The 21576-nt window shown below is 40.8% G+C and overlaps 1 protein-coding gene across 3 annotated transcripts in view; it reads left to right on the top strand.

Moving 5' to 3' along the window:
- Nucleotides 1-18903, top strand: part of LOC137973658 (uncharacterized) — a 32696-nt gene extending 13793 nt beyond the window's left edge. For all 3 annotated transcript variants that reach the window (XM_068820508.1, XM_068820509.1, XM_068820510.1), the window contains exons 16-31: nt 2079-3651; nt 3773-3910; nt 4520-4850; nt 5479-6660; nt 7398-8644; nt 9103-9241; nt 9457-9613; nt 10002-10179; nt 11028-11370; nt 11722-11805; nt 13101-13236; nt 13316-13374; nt 13742-14639; nt 15794-15860; nt 16219-16373; nt 18390-18903. In XM_068820508.1, coding sequence (XP_068676609.1) covers nt 2079-3651; nt 3773-3910; nt 4520-4850; nt 5479-6660; nt 7398-8644; nt 9103-9241; nt 9457-9613; nt 10002-10179; nt 11028-11370; nt 11722-11805; nt 13101-13236; nt 13316-13374; nt 13742-14639; nt 15794-15860; nt 16219-16373; nt 18390-18491 — 6789 coding nt within the window. In that variant the 3' untranslated portion in view covers nt 18492-18903. The remainder of the gene's footprint in view (nt 1-2078; nt 3652-3772; nt 3911-4519; nt 4851-5478; nt 6661-7397; nt 8645-9102; nt 9242-9456; nt 9614-10001; nt 10180-11027; nt 11371-11721; nt 11806-13100; nt 13237-13315; nt 13375-13741; nt 14640-15793; nt 15861-16218; nt 16374-18389) is intronic.
- Nucleotides 18904-21576: the final 2673 nt, after the last annotated feature.

Consider the following 21576-nt stretch of genomic DNA (forward strand, 5'->3'; position numbering starts at 1 on the left):
ATATAGAAACAAGTCTTTACCATAGGAAGGAGGAACATATTCGGTGTCTTTCTGCATGTACCGGAAAGTATTGTATTTTTGGTCACTTGGGACTAGTCTTTATTTGGAGTTGTTTTGTTTTCTGTCTTTTGTTTCTTTTGTTTTACGTAATCTGTGCTCCGGTACTTGCAGAAGGAACCCATATTCGTAGCCGCCATCTTTCTCAACCTCGTTCCCAGGACACGAGGTTGCGTCTTTCACCGCACAAAAAGAATGTTTGTTACAATCGAACCCAGTTTTCGCTCGGCCAAATACGCTTCTATTATCGAACAAGCGCACAAGAAAATTCTACCTTTTGTCACGCAATTTCAAGCAGCTTTGAATGGCTTAATTAGAGAACATACTATTCGGGACAAATGGCATTGAATTCAAAACCAGCCTAATCTCAGAGAGATATTTAAGGAATAACGAATCTCCCTTGATGTCTAATAGAAAAGGAAAATCGCTTAAAGATATGCTTGTCAAAGCAAAACTGTGACGGCTACTAGAACACCATGGACACACAGAAGGAGTGGCGTTGGTCTGTCAAACCCATTTTATACACATTTTACATAAAACTGAAATTTTTATAAGCCTTCTTTGAGCTTTAATGGGCAACAGGTCTTTAGAAGGTGGGCAACCGAAAAAAAAGCCACGGGCAACCAAAAAAACAAATCTGGTTGCCCAAAGGGCAAATAGACCTTATTCACGATAGCCGCCATGTTGGATTTGCCTTTATCATGCAAATTAGCTACAGACTTCTGAGGGGGCAAACAACACAAGTTCGAGAGGTTATAACAAACATCTTAGCCACACAGATGACTTGTTTCACGTTCATTGAATGTTTATCACCTAAGGAGTAAAATAGAATGCTTACACAAGTTACTTCGATGTTTTTTAGCGAAAATTGAGCAGATAACGAAGTAGAAAGTCAAAATGTCGGAGGCAATCAAAAGATATAAAATTATTGTAAAAGGTACTTAATTCTAAATTCTAAAATGTACTTTTAGCAATGTTAATTCAATATTTCGACGAGCCGATTTTCCGCAATTTGCCTTTATTCCAATGTTTGCCCCCCAGCATAACACATGGCTAATTTGCATGACAATTTGAAAACCAACATGGCGGCTATCGTGAATAAGGGCTATTAGTAAGAAAGTAAGTGTCGAACACTGATTGCCTTCTCAATAAAATTGATTTACCCTGTAGAATAGAACCCATGTTTTTCTAGGAAGATCAGTTTTCTTCTTTTTTGTTCCATTGTTAGATATGTGCAGAAGTTCAACTTAAGATGCGAAGTGTCTTCTTACTCTTCTCCTTAACTTTTACGTGTCTTGTGTTTAGAAATAAAAATGATAAATTCGACTAAGTGTCCATACAACTCTATTTCTATTAAACTTCAGCAATTTGGATAATCCAAACTAACAAAGAACACAACCGCTGGCTTTAACATAAATGCGTAGTTGACTGTTGGACTTAACAGGACACTTCTTAACATATTTCATAACTGAGTGTGTATGTAGTTGTATTTCTGGACGAAGTTGTGCAAGTTCACGCGTACATTCCAGGTTATAACCTCATCCTATAAATCTCTTTCACAAACAAGCCGACCGGTGGGTCGGGACGAGCGAACTTGCGGCGAGGGCAAGAAAAAGTCGAGCGAAGACTCGGGTAGTGCCCTGTCCTCGCTCTACTTGTTCTCACCCTCGCCACAATTTCGCTCGCCCCAACCCCCCGAGAGCCAATTAACGCTAATCCTGGATTAAAAATTAACCAAGGAGTATATTTCTCTACTCCCAAATGCTGTTCAACGCTGATACTCGGCAAAACTTTACATTAGAAGAAGTCAATTTTGTGAAAAACCAAATAAGCAAAATAAACTTTCACCAAAAAGTTGAAGACATGAAACAAAAGTTTACGCTAATCCTGGATTAAGTTGATCGGCTTCGAACAACCAGGCCCTAGGTTTGCTTGTGAACAACTTTAACTCGGTTGTGTTTTAACGACTTCTTTTTTAGCTTCACCTTCTTTCAAGATCCATCTCTTTTATGTTCCACCAGGAGACCACTGTAGTCCAGTCAGTCTGTTGGGAAACTCTGATGTGGACGACGCGAGTCGTTCCGTTTAGCTCATTGCTTGCTGCAGAAGACAAAATCAATGATACTTTACTCACATTACTCTCCGAGTTACCGCCAACAGTTGCCACAGCACAACTGACAGCGCAGTTCTTTAACGACCCTGAGGTCGTCCAAACAACAAGTGGGAGAGCGAAATTTAAACGGCTCATGGCGTTGTTTCGAGGCGCCTGTGCGTCGGATGGGGCAGATGGAGAGGAGCCTTTGTCTGTGATTTACTGCAAGAAATGCATAGATTGGGCAGAAGAGCTGAATGAAAGGGAAGAACTCTTTGGCAAAGTTTGTGATCAGTTTGTCCTTGTTGATCGTGGAGACGACACTGTTTATTTCAATGGAAGCGCAGGGCGACCCTTTCCAAGACAAGATCAGCTTATAGCCGTTGGAACAGCTTTGTTTGAAACGCAATCATCTTATTTTGAGTTCTTGGACACGTTTTTCATGATTACTGTCTCCAGAACTCTTCTTTCGCAGCAAAATAAAGCTTCTTTTCCTGTTCCTCTTCTTTCGTCTTACAGCAAGCATCTTCTCTCTTCAGATACAAAGTCAATAACCGTATTACGCCGCAAAGCCCATCGTGACAATCCCTCCCAGCTTGTCAGCAGGGCTTCTAGCTTGTTTAGGAGTCAGAGCTTTACAGATGTCCGTTCAAAGCCAGTTATCCCACCTTCAAACCTTAGAGATGGAGGTGAAATCAAACGAAGCAGTAGTATGAGTGATGTGACAAAGCTGGATTCACTTCCTGGGATTGAAACCCTTGGCAGTTTTATTCTCGATTTGCTTCCAAGTTTAACGTGGCTTAGTAAATGGGCTTTGCAGGGGTCATCTTTACCTTTCATCAACTTCGATATCAGTTCTCGCGGCTCAAAGAAGTCTCTGCCAGTCATGCGGGTACATGTTCCGCTTCCTCTTCTCGTGAACGGTTTGTGGCTTCTTCAGAATGTCTATTGGCCATGGGTTTCGAATGCAGAGGTCGTTGTGGATATAAAGGTCATCAGGCCTTCGTCTCCAAGGCAGAAGCTTCCCGCTACTGAAAAACAACACTCTGCTCCCGTTTTACAGGTTGATACAACACCGCCTGAAGGTGGTCGGCTGCGCAAAGTCCTTAGCGACTCCAATATTAGGAAAAGTGAACGCACTTCCTTGAAGCGAGACAGCATATCCAGCGAAATATTCAAAAACGAGGTTGATAATTTGTCTGCTCCCGATATAATTGAAAAGATCCAGGCAGATTTCAGGAGCTCATCGTATAATACAACACAATCAAAGAGGAATCTCTCAATGCAAGAGCCCATCCAGTTAACAAGACCAATTCCTAAAGATCTTAGAATCATAAAGCAGATTGAGCGTATTCCCAAATCTAGCAGTGAACCCAACATCCCAAGCATTGTTGTGCACAGTCCCACCACAGACGAAGAGAAAGACTTACTTGGAGCATTGAAGAAACGTCACACACTGCGAAGAAATGGGAAAAATTCAAAAACGTACTATTCTGATCCAGGTAAAAAGAAAATAATCTTGATCACTAATTGCTGATAAGCTCGGGCTCAAGTGATAATCCGTACGTAATTAAAAGCAAATAATAATGTATTATGAAATAAGTCGTTTATCTTTTGTTTTAGAGTTAGTGACGCCTTTGAAACCAGTCGTGACATCGACTCCAACAAAAATCAGACATCCGAAGAAAACAAAACGAAGGGGACATGAAGTGGCAGCTTTGTCAGATGAGGAGGAAACAAGTGTAACAAGCGGATCAGAAGGTGGCTTAATGCGTAATTGGGCGCGGTTGGTTTTCATTCGCTTGCGAAAAATTTGCCTTCGCAGCAATCAAAGAGAAACAGAATCACTATATCAGACTCGCAACGCCAATTCTAAAATGTTTCACTGAAACCCTAAAAGGCCTTTACTTACCAAAGTTATAACCGGTGATTTGCGTACACTTTTGCGAATTCCTAGTCTGAGTTTAATGACCACGTTCCCCTGTTTTCGCCCCGGTTAGCTAATTGACTGCCTGGCCTTCGCCCCAATGATTATTCTAGGTAAGCAGTACTAAGATTCTATCGTCTTTTTATTCACTATGTCGTAATAGTTTTTTAGTATAACTACAAGTAAAGTTTTTGTCTCCATACCATTCTTTTGTATCTCATGAGATGAGCGCGGAGTTGATAGGGAAAGTTTTTCAGAGACCTTGCGTCACTTCCTAGACCCCCTAAGACCAACATAGTCTTAAAATTCTGGCTAAAAAGTGCCGCTAGGGAAGGGTTAGAGTTAGATTCGACGGTAAGAGTTGGATTTTTTCGCAGAAGATTATTTCCTTATTACTTACTTAAGAAATTCCTTATTCACTTTGTCATTAATTTTTGGTTTAGTTGGTTTGTCCGTGACGGCAAAGGAATATTCAACGGTACTTCCTGATCAGTTCGCAAACAGATCACAGACACCAAAAAAGACACGCCCACAATCAACAATAAGGACAGCTGCATCACACCAAGGAAAACGGAAAAGGAAACCTACAATCGAGGGGAATGCTGCTCCTGTTAAGGGAGAAGATGACGTTCATGAAGTCAAAGACAGTATTGACGAGATCGCCCAGTCGGCCTCTAGACAGAGGAATGCGGTGGAGGCGGCTGAGTGCAGTCAGTCTTCAGCTGCTGAGGCAGTTGTGTTACAGAGACAAATGGAATTACTTCTTGTTGTTCGGTAAAATTGTGTTTTTCGACAACTTATCTTTAACCTTAAACTTATAAGTTACCATGGCGATTAACGTCTATAAGCAACAGTCCTTGCGTCAACCAGCACTAAAAAAGAACTTATCACTTTGTCTTTAACGAACCGTTGCTCCGAGGTCCCACCATTCTTACCTAATCCTTCTAAAAAAAACTCATGTAATGTTTTTATGTATTCATCAGTTGAAGATATATTTATGGTGTACCATGCATTCACTGTTGAAAATGTTGAAAACATTTTGGAACACCATATGCTCCCAACCCAAACCCCCTTCAAAAGCGAGAACACATTTCGAGGAGAGATTCTTAGACATCTGTTTTGTTTTTATAGCTTTTGATTGACAACTGAACCGTTAGATAATGAAGTGAACATTGGACTTTGACCTTTCCTTTTTAGTAGTTGATACGAGTAGTTTTGTTACCTTTTCATTATTATCGCGAGTAGTTGATGTGTGTAATTAAGACGAATCGAAATGCACCATTTCATACGATTTGTGGATGTTTACGACATGGACCCTATTTGAAACAGTTGTACTTTTATGTAGATAGGCAAACTTGTAAAGAGGGAAAGTTTATCGCTACGAATCACCTTGTTATTGCAGGCCAGGGGAAGGTCTCAAGCCATCTACATTGCAGTCGGGTATCCCTCTTCTCCGCATACCAACAGTGGTGGACAGTAGTCAGAGTTCTGAATTAACATCACAAAGAGGGAAAACCCAAAAAGCAGAAACTGCATCACAGACCGATCGACAAACACTGGCATCATCCGCCTCTCAAACACCACAGCACTCTTTAATATGTTCGGACAATCACGTGACTCGTTATCCTAATCATCATGGATTGACGTCACCTGTTTCGCAGACCATGCCGCATTCTGGAAATACTTTTAACCAAGGTCACGTGAGCCATGATCAAGATCAGCAGCAATTGATGTCGCACGCCTCGGAGGCAGTGGCAGTGAAGCACTATGGAATAACTTCACATCAAAGTCACGCGAGCCATCCGCCAACTCACTCTGTTTACAGTCAAACGGATCCAAATGAAGAAATTAAACCAAAGAAAACATTCTTACCATTTCTGTTGCATCGACAACAACCTACAGATGAACTCATTGATGCTGCAAATGATTCACAGAAGCCACCAACCTTAGAGCGCAACAATGAACAATTTACAAATGCAACCCGACCATTACCGTTACTTCACATTCCATTAGCAGACCCAGCGGCCAAACTTGATTTGAGCAAAATGAGGCTCCTTGAAATTCCTAAGCGGAGCGGCGACTCAACCCTGTTGCAATTCCCGAAATCAAAAACGACGATATCGCAACCAACAGTTCCTGATTTAAGCAAAATTCAATTTTTAGAAATTAGACCAAAAACAGAAACGCGACCTCGCGACACTGAAACTGATGTCTCTGGTAGATCTCTCATTTCATCCAAGGACGGGCCTCTACTGCGCATGGCAGCAAGTCGGGACCGTTTAGATGGAGTTGACTTCGGTAAGGAAAAGTTAAATGTACGCCCGCCATTGGTCCGTGAAGCATGGCCGCTGTTAGAGAGTCCTAAAAAGGAGGCTGGTGCCAAACTGATTCCTCTAGAGAGGATACTGGCCTTTGAAAAGGGGATCAGAGACAAGCTACCGCCATTCACTGAAGCAATCTCACTGTACCCGCTAGAAAAAGAGAATATCCGACCTACAGAGGAAAACGAGTCAATTCAAAGAAAATCATGCTCTGATCATGATAGTATTGTTGAGCCCCAAAACAAGAGGAATGCGCCCTCGAGGTAAGTGGACTCTTGGCCGCTGGGAAAAATAGCTGTTTGCTATTGTGCACATTTGTGCTTTACTTGGCTGCACAAGGTGAAATTTTGATCAACATCACGAAGTGACCAGGTAAGTCGAAGCTATCATTAAAGTGCACCTAAACCCAAATATGTTTTGTCTACAATATTGATCTCTCCACGGAAAGCAAACATGTTTGACGATTCTTTCCTCAAAGTTACGCTTTTTATCTGCTGGGCAAGAAGCGCAGAGTTATCAAAACTAGCAGTAATTTGGACCCACGACCGTGATGTGAGAGGCATGGGTCTATTCTTGATTTTACGTCACAAACTGCTTTGCAATGCAAAATGTTTTTGAAAACAGGAATGCAAAGCAGTTTGTGACGTAATATTGAGAGTAGACCCATGCCTCTCACATTACGGTAGTTGGTCCAAATTACTGCTAGTTTTAATAACTTTGCGCTTCTTGCCCGGCAGATAAAAAGCGAGATTCTGGGTACCAATGCTTACATATGTTTGCTTTGGATGGGGAGATTTATATTAAAAGAAAATATTTGGGTTTAGGTGCACTTTAAGTCTACCTATTTCCAGCGTTATTAGAGATGTTTTAGGTTAGGGTTTTCTCTACTTTTGGGGTGGATAGATTGACAAAAATTAATCGAGGCGAAGTGTACGGAAGCTGCTTGAATCTGATTCTAAAATACTTCACAATGAAAGTAAATCGTTATCTGGTTTTTTAGACAAAGACGAAGACAGGCTTTGGAAAAGCGAACAACGTCTCCCTTATACAAGAACAAAAGGCAGAGGGGCGCATTTCGTGTGAAATCCCCACAGAAAGTAATGAAAGTGCAACCAGCCAAGAAAGCGAGGAAAGACGACAAACGTTTGCTACGGAGTGAGCCAGTAACCAAAAAAATGAAACCAGCTGAGCCACAAAAGAGGGACGTTCATTCGAAAAAGGAAGTGAAGAGTAGTGTAAGTTTGAGCGAGAGCGAATTAGATTTATCAGAAATAACTGATGACGTGTTAAAAGTTTCGGAGGAAGAGGAGTACTTTCGTATCGAGCCAAGTCCAGAACCGATTGCGTTACAAGGAGACGACCACAGGGATCTCAGAAAAGATAGCGAAGTAAGCGACCACAGGACCACCAGTGTTAACGGAGAACGGAAGGCCACCAGTAAGATATTTGAGGATATACTGCCGGATCCTCCTTCCATGAGACACATAAAGGCAAGAATTGGGAAAAAATTACATGAAGTAGAAGAGGAGATGGCAGCGTATAGAAGTGGGTACAATACCCTTGACAAGAAGCAGACAGTAAATAATGATAGAAGTAAAGAAGGAACTGTGCGCCGAGAGCAAAATTCAGTCGGAGTGCAAGTTGATGTGGAAAAGAAAGACTCCAAATTCAAATCAACTGGAGTATCTTCTCCAGTGAACCATGATTTTTTGGAACAAGTAAATACGTTTCAAGTCTGTTCCAGCTCTCAGACAGACCACCCTACGGCCCGGTCGCCTCCGATGAGAAGAGAACGTGTTCTAATTACTTCTGGTGTTCAAACGGACAGAATCCTTCCAGATTCTCATCGTGTGATGTCTCATGCACCTGCGTTACCGCCGGACATCTTTCTAAACTTGCAAATGCCCCGGCCAGAAGAGGACCAAACCCTACCTACTGATTCTGGGTTTAAACACCGCGTATCTCCTCCTGTCCTGGGGAGGCAGAGTGAAGCTGATGTTGGTGTAGCCCCTCATTCACACATTGATGATGTTGACGAGGCGGCTTTTAGCAGTGTTCCAGTAGGGACCGGTAGCAGGCAGTTTTTGAGTGTTGCTGATATTGATCGTGAGCAGTGGTTAGAAGTGAAAAGTACACCTTTGACTGCGTCAGAAAACAAAACATCGACTGAGAAGGTGGATGAGGAAAGAAAGCAAAGGGAAAGAAGGCACAACGTTGATGAAGATGAAGACATTACATCGAGAAAAGGTAACAGCAGACACCATTTTTTTTTGTCCATTTTTGTAGTACCACCTTTGTGCTGGTCAGCGGAGTAACTGTCATTTCCCGAGTGCTTTGGTTTTCCCATTAGTGTGCGCTGTGATTAGCGGACCTTAGCGTCGGCTGTATGTATTTGCTATGCGTTGTCATTGGCTGATTTGAATGTCTTAGTCAGCTCTCATTGGCCCACTTCGGTTTCTGCTCTACAGTTACCTCTATAAAAACCCGCTTTTGTTTTCTCGGTTTTCACATGACGTCACGGCAGCCCTGTTGGTGTACCGACCCAATCCTCCAGGAATTGAACTCTATAATAATTATGCAAGCGTGTTTTTTTTGTTTTTGTTTTCGTTGAAAAACATGTTGTTGATTACGTGAGTAAAAACCAACAATAGAAGGAAAGTATTTACATCTGTGTAATCGCAGTTTACCTTTTTTGTATTCTCTAGTGCGGTCAAAAAGCCCCGAAGTTGATTCTGATGAGGAAAAGAGGCGGAGGAGCAAACAAGAAGTGAAGAGGCAGCCTTTTGACGGCGCTGACAGAGTAACCATGGAAATGATGGACTCTACAGATGTTCCAAATCAAAGGTAACGTCAGTCTACTATTCTATCTTAAGTTCCTTTAGCTATTCTGACTAAGTGATTCCTGTAATGGTTCTGTCACATCAGTTCATCTCTTATACTTTCAATCCATCGTGTAAAATATATTTATGCACTTTTTTAGTCTTATCAATCAAATCATCAGCCTTTAAGTAAAAATGTCAAAACAAAAACTTATTGCTATCTTTTTGTGTATCTGACAGGATTCCTTCCAATCTCTTCGTGAGCACTTCCCGGTCCAGTGCACGAGCTGTAGCCACACATGCTTTGAACGAAAGGATGAAGGAAATGAATGAAAGGATTGAAGCCATGGATCAAATCTCACAGAACATAGACAGAGAATTCAAAAGTTCGAGAGTGGTGAGCTTCTTGCTTTGATTCATTGATGAGTCGTTCCCCATTTTTGAACAACTTCATGGCAACAGGAGCCCTTTTCTTTTCATCCAGACTGTCTCTTGTTTCGCCTTTTTCCAATCCATTCTCGTTTTTTTTCTGTTGCAAATCTGTTTCCAAGGCGAGCGTAAAACAGGCCTCTCCTTATTCCTTTTTTTTTAAGGCAAGATGAAAAGTGGTGAAGTTTGTTTTCATTAAATTGTTTTTAAGTTCAATTAACTTTACAACATTATGAACTGACTCAAAACCAAAGAAGGAAGAATAAACATATATGTTGGCGCTCGGCCAGCAGTGGTTTTGAACACCGTATTGTTTCTCTCCAAAAGTACTGAAAACGTATTGATATTCTTTGCAGCTTCTTTCTGCTATTCAAAGTATTGACGAAGTACTTAATCCATCCTCCGATGAAGTAAAGACCTCCAGAGGCTCCGAGAAGTCGCACAGCGGTAAATCCCGGAAATGGGCAAGTGCAGCACCATGGAGAAGGGAGCTCAAGGTGACGCAGGGGCTTGAAAGGCCGACAAAAACCGAAGGTATATTACTGATTTTTTTAAATCGCAGTTTCCCTTAGAGTGAGGGTAGATGAACACAGCCTTGTACAGGGGGTTGGCGTTGATACTTCGAGTAATGATAGTGAACTTAACCAATGAGGACAAAGAACACACTTGAAAGGCTTTTTAAATGCAGTAGTGACGTCATCACGTCAAAGCACTGGCAGAAAGAGAAGATGAACTTTCGATTGTTGTTTTTGTTGGCCGGGATTTCAAAGGTTCTTTTTTGGACTGTAATTTATGGCCAAAAGCTGAATACACTGGCTAGTCAACTATGTTGCGACACTCAGGGCATATAATAAACAATCGAAATTAGTGAACAGCAGGTGTAGTGCAGTTGGTTGTGCGGGGCTTTCGGAGCAAGAAGTCCCCAGTTCGATCCTCGGTGACTTCAACGTCTGCTTCCCCTTTCCTCTGATTCGTGTAGCTATAGCTTTAAATTCCCGTAAAACGGAGCACTGACAGAGAAGGGGGAGTAAAAGGTGCACCGTCGGCTTCCATTTATACACGCCTTGTAGCTGAAGGAACTACCGACGTTAAATAACGCAGCTTTACCTTTCTTTACCTTTTTTTAAAAAAGTAAAAATTAAAATTTTCGTCCGTTGTCAAGTGCTTAGCATTACCTCTTCTGTGAAAGCTGTGCAATTTACATTTCTGTAATGTATGCGGTATTCTAAAATGTTTACTTTTAGAATGATGAAGGATACGTATTTTTCAGTACGTCATCGTTCCAATCACCACTGTGACGTTCGTTCGCGCGCATTGAATCAAGATGCTGATCGACATTTATTGACAAGTTACCTTTTTTGTATCTTTCTTGCCTTTGCCAGGAGTGGAAGACAGCGTTGATGTTGCTCAGCACACTACCGAAAAAGAAGTGAAAGTTGAAGGAGCCTCGGACAAAGGCGATAAGAACAGCGAAGAAGATTTGAAGCACAAAGACGAAGATGAAAGTAATGAAGACAGTAATTGGAGCTCCAGTCAGCAACTAGTAGAGGACGAAAACGGGAGCATTGATCATCAAAGTTACCTATCTGGTGTCGATAGCGAGAAAGAACCCGACAGTAGGGAAAAAGTTGAAATCAAGGATAAAGATGATTCACTAAAAAGCGAAACAAAAACACCAGTTCATATGGAAGATACACCCAGATCCACTGAAGATCGCACAGAAAGGTGCAATGAAATTTTCTTCAAAAATTCTTTCTGTAAACCCGAATTACATGTAGATCTCATCCTCTATTGTCTATGTTCACGTTCCCCATAGGACACTTTGTTTGCCCCCCAAATCAAATTTTGCATAAACCATTGTTTTCAAATGCTCTTTGGACACTGCATAATCCCAAGAGCATTGGAAAACAATGGTTTATGCAAAATTTTGGGAAAAACAAAGAGTGTTATGAAGAATGTTAAAATAGAGAATTGCAAGAAAAACTCCCGTTGTTGTTGTTGTTGTTGTTGTTTGGTTAATTAGTTGGATTCTATTGTAAGTGACTAAACTTTAGCGTTGTTTTTGTATTCTTTCAGAGATGAGAAAGCCTTCGATCCCGTGGAGTCTATTTCATTACCAAAAGGCAAACTGCGAAAGATGCTAAATGAGAAAGGAACTCGGTAGGTAGATGATATATGTCAAGCATTCCGCCTCTAATTGGAGGTTTTCACGTGACGTCATTGCCGCCATGTTGGTGGACGAAAACAAAAGATTTCTCATTAGCTTCTTTTGTTTGTTCACCAGAAGTCGTACATTTTCCCATTGTTATTGGTGTCCCCAGAGGTTGGTTGAAAACGTCCTATACTGAGACAGGTCACATTGATACTTGTATGACTCTGCTCTCTTATTTAGAAAACCATTTTTAAAAAGATGAATATACAGGGGGCAAAAAATTCCAATGCAAGTGTTGACATTTAATGGGGGATAGTGGTTGGGAGAACAGGGCCCGGTTGTTCGAAAGCCGATTAACTTAATCCAGGATTAGCGTAAACTTTCATGTTTCATGTTTTCAACTTTTTGGTGAAAGTTTATTTTGCTTATTTGGTTTTTCACAAAATTGACTTCTTCTAATGTAAAGTTTTGCCGAATATCAGCGTTGAACAGCATTTGGGAGTAGAGAAATAAACTCCTTGGTTAATTTTAAATCGGACATTAGCGTTAATCGGCTTTTGAACACCCGGGCCCAGGGGAATACATAGCAACGATGAAATGAATCATATATTGAACTACAGATATGAAATCAAGTGAAGCTATGATCCTCGCAGTTATGAACGCGATTTTGGCAATTGCGTGGAGAAGCCTGAAAATTTCAGGACCCTCACCCCGTTGAAGTCCTGAATTTTTGAGACTTCTCCACGCAATTTCTAAAATAGGCAACTTTCACGATAGCGCCATTTGACTACAACTACCAGAATTCACTTTGTCTTTCTTATTTGTATTCCCAGCGGGGTAAAAATAACAATAGCTCTTACTAGCATGAGACAAGCAAGACCTGAAGGATTCTGGGACTTGTAGTCAAATGGCGTCATCATGCAAATGTTCTATTGCGTTCATAACTGGGAGGATGATAGCTTCGCATGAGAATGGAAGCGGAGTCAACGAGCTTAACCCACTTTGACATCGACGCACCGCCACCAACCTGGCCCGGGTTGCTCGAAGCATAGTTAGTGCTAACCAGGGTTAAATACCATGGAAACCTATAGGTTTTGATACCTCTTAACCAATGGTTAGCGCAAACCAGGCTTTGAGCTACCGGCCCCTGGTTGTTACAATTTTTTCTTATTCTTCTTAAGCTGTCCCCATTTTGGAAAAATATCCGTTGCTTGTCTAGTCAGCGCGTATGTTGTAAATGTTGTCGTTGCGTGGAATCTTCACGAGTGTAATTTGCCAATTTGAGTGTACCTGTCCTTCACAGGGACACTAGTCCTGAAGCTAGACAACAACTGAAAGAGTGGATGAACAAGAAACGCGTGGAGAGGAAAGCAGAATGGAGAAACCAACAGGATGGGCGACTTGCACAAGAACACAAACCTTTTATGTCTCCCACGCAGGTACTCTTTTTTCTCCAAATCTAATCAGTAAAAACTTCTACATATGTTTTACAAAAAGAGTCTATATATTTTATTCTAGGGCTCAACCAGTTTTAAAAAGATGAAGTTAATAGAAAAAGACAGAGATATGAAGCGCAGGTATGACTGAAGGAAATAAATTAAAATCTTTCTATTTATTTATTTATTTATTTATTTTATTTGTTTGCCACAGGAAAAAAAATTAAATATAGACAAACAAAGAAGAGAAGCTAGGAAAGGAAATTTAGAGGAGGCCTAAAAGAAACTAATAAGCTTATATAAATTAGGCCTCGACCTCCCCAAATAAAACATCTAGTGTTCGTTGAACCTACAAGTTGACGACGTAGCTTTCCGATGAATATTACAAAAAAATCTACGAGTTAAAAACAATATTTGGGCTGCGCCTGTTGTTAAGGTGATTTTTTAAGGTCTTCACTTTGACAAAAGCTTAGTTCGTCTTCACTGATGCCTTTTAACTACTGAACAGGAAAACGGAAGATAAACACAAGCAAAAGAGAATGGAATCAGCATCCAATCTTCTCTGCGAAATGCTTGCTGAGCCGATTCCAAAACCGAACAATCCTCGGCCCAATATGCGCTATGGAACAGGTGTTCAATCGCGCAATGAAAACCTTGTTTCGGAAAAAAAGAAGAAAATAGCGAAAAAACGTAAAAAGTTACCTAAAGGTCCACAAAAGGGTTACCTAAAACCTGGTGGCCTAGTTGTCCTGGATGATGAAACAGCTCTGCAAGATTCTTATGCTTCAACAAGCTATGAAATCTCTATCACTGGTGGCACAAAACCTGCGGGCTCGTTGTTTCCCGAAGACATTCCGAGGAGATTCCGAATACAAACGACGCCTCGGTATGATAACGTAGTTTACAGTAGCCCAGTTTCATTTGGCGAACAAGGTTTGGATGGATCAGGAGGGGACGAGCTTAACCAAACGTTTGACAAGTTAACTAAGAAGGATGAGATACCAGAGGATGATTATTGGCGTTCCAATTCCCCGACTGGTGCCGAGTTTGTCACGGCGCAAACATATCAAAATTTCGCTAAAACCCGGACTAAGCGAATCAAAGAGAGAGAGGCTACCTTGCGTAAAACTCCCCCTGGAGTTCGAAAAGGGTATAAATTGTCCCCACAGCCGAAAGGCGTGTCGGCAGTGGGGCGATCTTACTCAAGAACACAACCGACTGACTCTCCCTTCCTTGGAAGTCATACTCTGTTGGAGATAGAGCGGCTTCTGGAAGAGGAGGATGATGATGATGATGCATTTTCTTTAGATCAGGAAAAGTTTGAAGGAATTGAAAGCTTGTTAGAGGGAGACGACGAATTACGAGACTTGTTATCAGATGTGGACTGGAAACGCAGTATCAAGAAGGTGAGCCTGCAGTCCTTGGCAGCTTTCACACTTGAAAAATAATGTAGCTAATCATTTCACCGGGGATGAATTCATTTTTAAAAGGATTACACAGTATACCGTCACACTTGCGATGTGTAATACATTTTTTTATGAATTGACTAGACAAATGTACGTCACTCGCTGTGTTAAGAGACGAAGCATGCAATTTTTCTGGGAATGGGGAAAGTAATTGCCAAAAAACTGATTATCCAAGGAAACTGGGATTGCAAAATCGTGCAAAAGAAAGCACGTGGAAAATGGGCCGTGTTGGTAAAAATATTGGAACTGCACATGCTTTTAAGAAGAAGAAATCGCTCAACCTTCACCCTCTCCTTTACTCTTTTTGTCTCACATTATATTGTCACGTCACATGTCACGCGTTACCTATTACAGAATGCGTGTGCTGGGTTGTCACAGAAAATTTGCAGATCTCGAGGATATTTTTAAGTTAAACTGGTTACCAGTTAAAGAAAACGTTGAATTCAACATTCTCAAACTTGCTCATAAATCATTATACGACAAAAATAGCTTTCCTGAGTATCTGAAAGTATCTGAGTCTGCATCAAGTAACTGCTTATAATTTAAGATCATCAACAGCACCTGTATTCTCTATTCCTAAAGAATCAGGAACCTTCCAGCACTCGGCGGCAACGCTGTTCAATAGACTCCGGAATGTAATAAGAAACATTTCAGATCATAATGTTTTTTGCCGCAGTGCTAAGAAACACTTGTTTGCTAGGTATCAGTTTTGAATTCACATAATCATTATTGTATATTTTAATATTTATTGATAAGCTACATTTCTTAATTTATTATGGTTATTATACTTTTAATCATATTATAGGTTTCTTAGTTTAGTATTTTTACAGAAGAAGAGCCTCTTAATTGTTGGAATCTGTAATAAACCTGTATCTATCTTATCTATCTATCTTATCTATTACACATGTATTTCCTTGTGATGTGTCATGAAATGTGGAAGAGTAATGGCAGCCCACAAAGGAGCCCAATGGCAAACCAAAACCCAATCTCCTTTGCTCTTTCTGAATAAAAATGAAGGGAGCAGTTGACTTAAAAGAAAAACTGTGTTATGTTTAGTCTAATCTATTTTGTTATTTTGTTTCCGTCAAACTCAGAAAGCTGATTCCAAGACACTAACAAGTCAACACCAAAGTCTGCGGCATGGAGGGGAACGAGCAAGAGGTAATTTTTCACTCTCTTCATTTCTCTTCGACCTCTTGTTATGGCGATAGTATCCTTAAAAGACTTTCTAATGGACTCTGTCATATATTGGGTTTGGTTATTGAGAATTTTTTATTACTTTTGTGTGCAAAATTGCACCCTCATCGATTATGATTAGGAACACATCTTTAGTAATTTATAATGCCCCAACTAAAAGCTTATCTGGAGGGGAGAAACTCCTTGGCTTGTTTCATCTGGAAACAGCTTTTCTCCTGACACGGCATTATTCGTTGTCTTAAGTCATACTTTACAACACGTTCAGAATAGAGGCAAATGCTATGAAACTTTTTAGTTAAACTCCGGCCTTGTTTGTTCTTAGATGAATGGTCGTCCAAAGTGAGCGGTTACCGACGGACTCGTAACGCTGAACCTGCGATACCTTCAAGCAGCGGCTTATCACGTTTTGATGTTGAGCTCAGTCCATGGAATACCGCGCAGAGTTTGCGAACATCTGATGATGTTGCTCAGCTCTTGGTGAGTTGTGGGATAGCCCACGATGGTTATGCAAATTTAGAACTCACCAAAATTCACAATGCCTCTGACACGTAGAGGATATTACATAGTGGCAAGAAGATATGAATATTATGTTTGAGTAGCAAGAACAATATCGCGAACGAGTAAGATATTGTTGTTGCCTCGACATAAAATTCATATTTTTGAGCTAACGTGTAATTTTCTTTTTATTTTAGGGGCAATAAATATACATTGTAGAGATTTTAAAGCACGCTTTAATACAAATACTGGGTGTTAATACAAACGAAAAAATGCTGGAATCGTGACGTCGTTTCTCAATACGATCACTCGTGTTACATACGAAAAATACCCACTGGGTTCCTGGATTTTGTGGTCGCATTGATTCTACAAGCGTTTTATTAGTTCCGGTAAAACACTTCCGTCCATATAATAATGACCTGACTAAAAAATCTCAGGAAAGTGACGCTAAGTAGCTTTCGTTTGAATGGTCACAGTTAAGTATTTCACCAACAGCGCTCAAAAGTACTGCACAGTAGCTCTCATGGCAACTTTCACGCCTCGGATTTTATCCACAATCTAATATTTTAGAATCGTTTCATGATTTAGGTGGCTCAAACCAGTTTCAACACTTTTAAGAGACCTTGTTATTAGAAGGATTGATATTGCAACACTTTATTATGCAACAGCGATGTTATGGTGCCATGTAGAACATCAATTATTCCTGAACAAGAGGCAGCCATTTTTGTGACGTAACAAGTCACCATAGCAACAGGAAAGCCTTGCAAAAACACCATATATTTTGGCTTTAGTTGCTCTTATCTGAAAAACGAACTGGGTGACCCCAATTTGTTATTACACAAAAGTGATTAGCAGGCCAAGATGAAACTCTCTGCAAAGTTTAAAACAATTCTGTGGAGCGGATTCAGAGCTACCTGAAATTTTCAATTATTTAAGGTGGCTCTGAATCGGATCCACAGCATTTTTTTAAACTTTGCAGAAAGTTTCATTCCGGCATGATGATTACATTTCAGAAATCAAAATGGGGGTCACCGAGTTCGTTTTTGAGATATGAGCAGCTAAAGCCAAAATATGGGGTGTTTTTGCCGGGATTTCCTGTTGCCATGGTAACTGCCTACGTCACAAAAACAACTGAATGTTTTTCGGCAATAATTGATGTTTGATATGGTATCATAACATTGTTGTTAAGTGATAAAGTGTTGTAGCCTCAATCCCTCTAATAAGAATGTTTCTTTCAGGTGTTAAAACTGGTTTGAACCACCTTAACAAATAGTACTTCTGCTTATATTGTGTTGGTTGTCAGTAGGGTCCCCTTTTAGGGACTCAAATTTACTCATCGAGTGCTTCTTACTTAAACGAAGTCCTAGGAATGAGCTAGTTCAGGACCTCAAGCTTAAGAGCGAACAACTCCCATACCAAGCCTATGTCACGGCAATTTTACAAACCGATCTATTTGTAGACTGCCTTTTCCTCAAAAAAACAAAGGCAGTTTCCGGTTTGCTGACGCTATGACGTCAGGTTACTTACTTGTGTTTAGTCATCGGGCTCCTGTGAGTGTCTCATTCGCGGGAAATTCAAATTAAAAATAAATCGGTCTATGAAAACGCTGTGACAGGAATATATGGCTGCTGTTCGCTCCTAGTCATAGGCTTCTGGCTTCTTGAAGAAGAAAAATGCTCATTGCCTTTCTTCTTGCCTTCCCGAAAATGTTTTCGGCAATAAACGCGCTTTGGATCCCAGGCCCTGGTTGCTCGAAGCACGGTTAGCGCTAACCAGCATTAAATATCATGGAAACCGATAGGTTTTGATACCTCTTAACCAACGGATAGGTTAGGCTTCGAGCAACCGGCCCCAGGACTCTTAAAATTAAGATGACCGGAAACCCCTTTTTACAGCTAGTGCTAAAGTTTTGGCACTAACAGAAAGGAATCGATCGAGCCCCACTCGGAATAGCTCGGTGAGAGTTTTCACTTAGATTTAGCTGTTTGTTATTTTTAGGCTGACGTTGACGAGGCTGTGGGAAACATGTCTCAGAGTACTGGTAGCCCCAGAAGTAACATCGACTGGGATGAAGTCGAAAAAATCATGGGGGAGACTTGATTACATATGGTGTAGCGATATCCAAGGGATCTGCTAAATGGCCTTTCAAAATGAGAGGGACTGGTGGGAAGCGTAAGAACCGCGAGGAGTATGGTACTTAACGTAAGAACAATGCAGCTTTGGGAGTTTCTCGACTCAGGGATAAGAGGTTGACCTCCAGAATACCGTAACACAGCTGACAGCGTCTCTATAGGAATAACTCCTCTGATGCTCCTATTTAAATAGTCATAGTTAGGATTTAATCTGTCTGCGGTCTCAAGAATTAGAAACATCTTGAAGTTACACAAACAGGCTGTTAAGCAGGCAGATGGGCATCTATTTATATGCTAGAACGGATTTGTAATCAGCTTGAAGAATTGTGAATATTCAAACTTTTTAAGACATTCTTTCCCATCAAATAAATGCCAGTTTAGTGAATTTTGTGAGTTGAGTTACTCGGGTTATAAAAGCGCTAAAGCGCGTCGGATGAGAATCTCTTATTGCCCTGTTTTATTTGGCAGCATTTAACAATTATTTGCCGAAGGCGAGATGAATAATTGTTTTAGTATAATAACATGGGTCCTTATCATTGAAAAATATGCATTTTCTTTAAACAATTAGTTTCTTCGTCTGTCACCTAGACAAAACGGCTAGCGGCCATTTAAAATAAACCGCTTAGTGATCATCACGTAATCATCACCTCAAGTGCAATCAGCGCAGATAATAACTTCTTACCAACCGACCGCGAGGGCCGTACTGGGGAATATTTGCCCGAGGTCGCGGCAGTACGGACCGAGCGCAGCGAGGTCCGTACAAAAACGACCGAGGGCCAATATTCCCCAGTACGGCTCGAGCTACAACGTAGCTCGGTTAGTAAGTAGTTTATTATATGGCTTTTTAATTACCTTTTGCTTTGTTTTTGAAAGCCCGTAATCGGCCCGTGGGCATTACGGGAGAATAATGCCCTACAATTCAGTCACAATTAGCCAATCAGAGCGCGTGTTATATCGGCTACAAACACAAGCCATATAATAATTTTCAATAATCACCTATGTAATTATACTAAAGTGGAGTTATTCCATAATGAGGTGTATTCCTGCCTTAATGAAGCTCACACCAGTTTCAACAATTTTGAGGTAATGATTAATTCTACAACAATAACAAAATGTGTTGGTACCAAATGAAACAGCAATAATTTCTCAGTAACAAGTTTTACTGGCTGATGTGACGTATGTGTCACCATGGCAACAAGAGAGTCTTCTAAAAATGCCCTATATTTTGTCTTTAAACGCTTATATCTCAAAAACGAACGCGTTAATCCCCAATTTTTATTTTTGGAAAGTAATTAGCAAACTTTGATAAAAGTCTCTGCAAAGTTTTAAAAATCTCTGGATCAGATTCAAAGCCACGTTAAATTTTCCAATTGTTAAGGTGGCTATGATCCTCTCCAGATATTTTTTTAACTTTGCAGAGAGTTTGATCTGAACCTGATAGTCACTTTCCAGAAATAAAAATTGGGGGTCAGCAGGTTCGTTTTTGATATATAAGCGTTTAAAGACAACTAATAGGGCACTTTTAGATAGCCCCTTTGTTGCCATGGTTACTCACACGTTACATCAATGATTGTGTCTTGTTAAGCAATTATTGGTGTTTCATATGCTTCGATAACGTTACCGTTACACATTACATGAAACAGTTGGGTAGATCCAATCGTTCTAAATGGTACAGTTTGCTGTAACTTGTTCGAACCTCTTCAATATTGTTATTTTTGTAATTGGCTCCCATGAGCCGTTCATAACTTAATCTGTGGTCTTTCTCTTGGTTTGGCTCTGTACGGGACCCCAACATATATTAACCTTGTTCTGATCTCGAATGTCCATAGCAGACATACCTTGTTAGTGAAAATAAGGCAATTTAGGGGTCTGTGGGGGGACAGCTATTCTTAAGAGTTATTTTCACAGAGTTATGTAGTAGAGTTAGAGTAAGGTTTCCAAAATCCTGAATTCAGGATTTTGGACTGCCAAAACCCTGAATTCAAGATTTTGGACTTCCAAAATCTTGAATTCAGGATTTTGGAAGTCGTTAACTCTGACTCTAAGTCATAACTCTACTGAAATAACTCTATTGATAGTTAACCTCGGTCGGTCTGTGGTATTGAAATTTAAGATATTAGTTTGGTCATCTTTCTGTCAAAAAAAAATTGTAATTTGTTTACCCACGGAACACCTTAAGAACGCTCAGGAGCTCGTTCGACATGTGTCCGTGCATTCTGGATCGAATTGGAATTTGGCAGTGTAAGTTTTTGTGGAGAGGGGAAAGCCGGTCGGAGCACCTGGAGAAAAACCTCTCGGAGCAAGGACACCTCAACCTCCTATATATGATGCCCGGACCGGTAATCGAACGCGAGCCACATTGTTGGGAGGCGATTGCTCTCACCACTGTGCCACCCCTGCTCCCCGAGAGACGGATAAAATAGTCAAACTTTGCCATTTTGGGTTACAAATTCGGCGTAGTGACTAAAAGAAATGAATTTATACCTTGCGTATCTATTCCCACGTTTCAAAATATGATTACTACGTTTCATACTGCACGGCACATACTTGTGAAACGTAATCCTTAGAGAGAAAATTGATTGCAAGGTTTGCAAGAAATAAGCCTGCGCCACAGACGAAACCATACCTCTGGTTATATCCGTCCGCGAACCAGTGCCGAAATCCTTTTTCTGGGCCCCCAGCAGCGTACCAGGATTTGGGTACGCGCCATGATTCGTCTGTTAAGAAAAATAATTGGTCGATAAGATTGGTAATAGCCAATCAGGTTAAAATGGAAATTTGAAACACACTTCCTCTTGTCCGCTTCATGTGCTGGGTGATATCGCTAATGGACTGATAGCGGCTGCCAGCGGCGCCTGTGTATGCTGATGTCCGATCTTCACCCATAGATCACTTGCTTGTAAAGCACATTTGAATATGTTAATAGAAAATGCGCTTTATAAATTCATTACCATTACCATTCGTTGAGTCCGTTGGGGGTCCAGAACAAGGATCTCGGGGCGCTTTGCAGACGTTGCTAACCGGTGTTAGATTGCGTCTGCGACACAGGCTGG

This window comes from Montipora foliosa, chromosome 10, assembly GCF_036669935.1.
Source record: "Montipora foliosa isolate CH-2021 chromosome 10, ASM3666993v2, whole genome shotgun sequence".
Classification (NCBI taxonomy): domain Eukaryota; kingdom Metazoa; phylum Cnidaria; class Anthozoa; order Scleractinia; family Acroporidae; genus Montipora; species Montipora foliosa.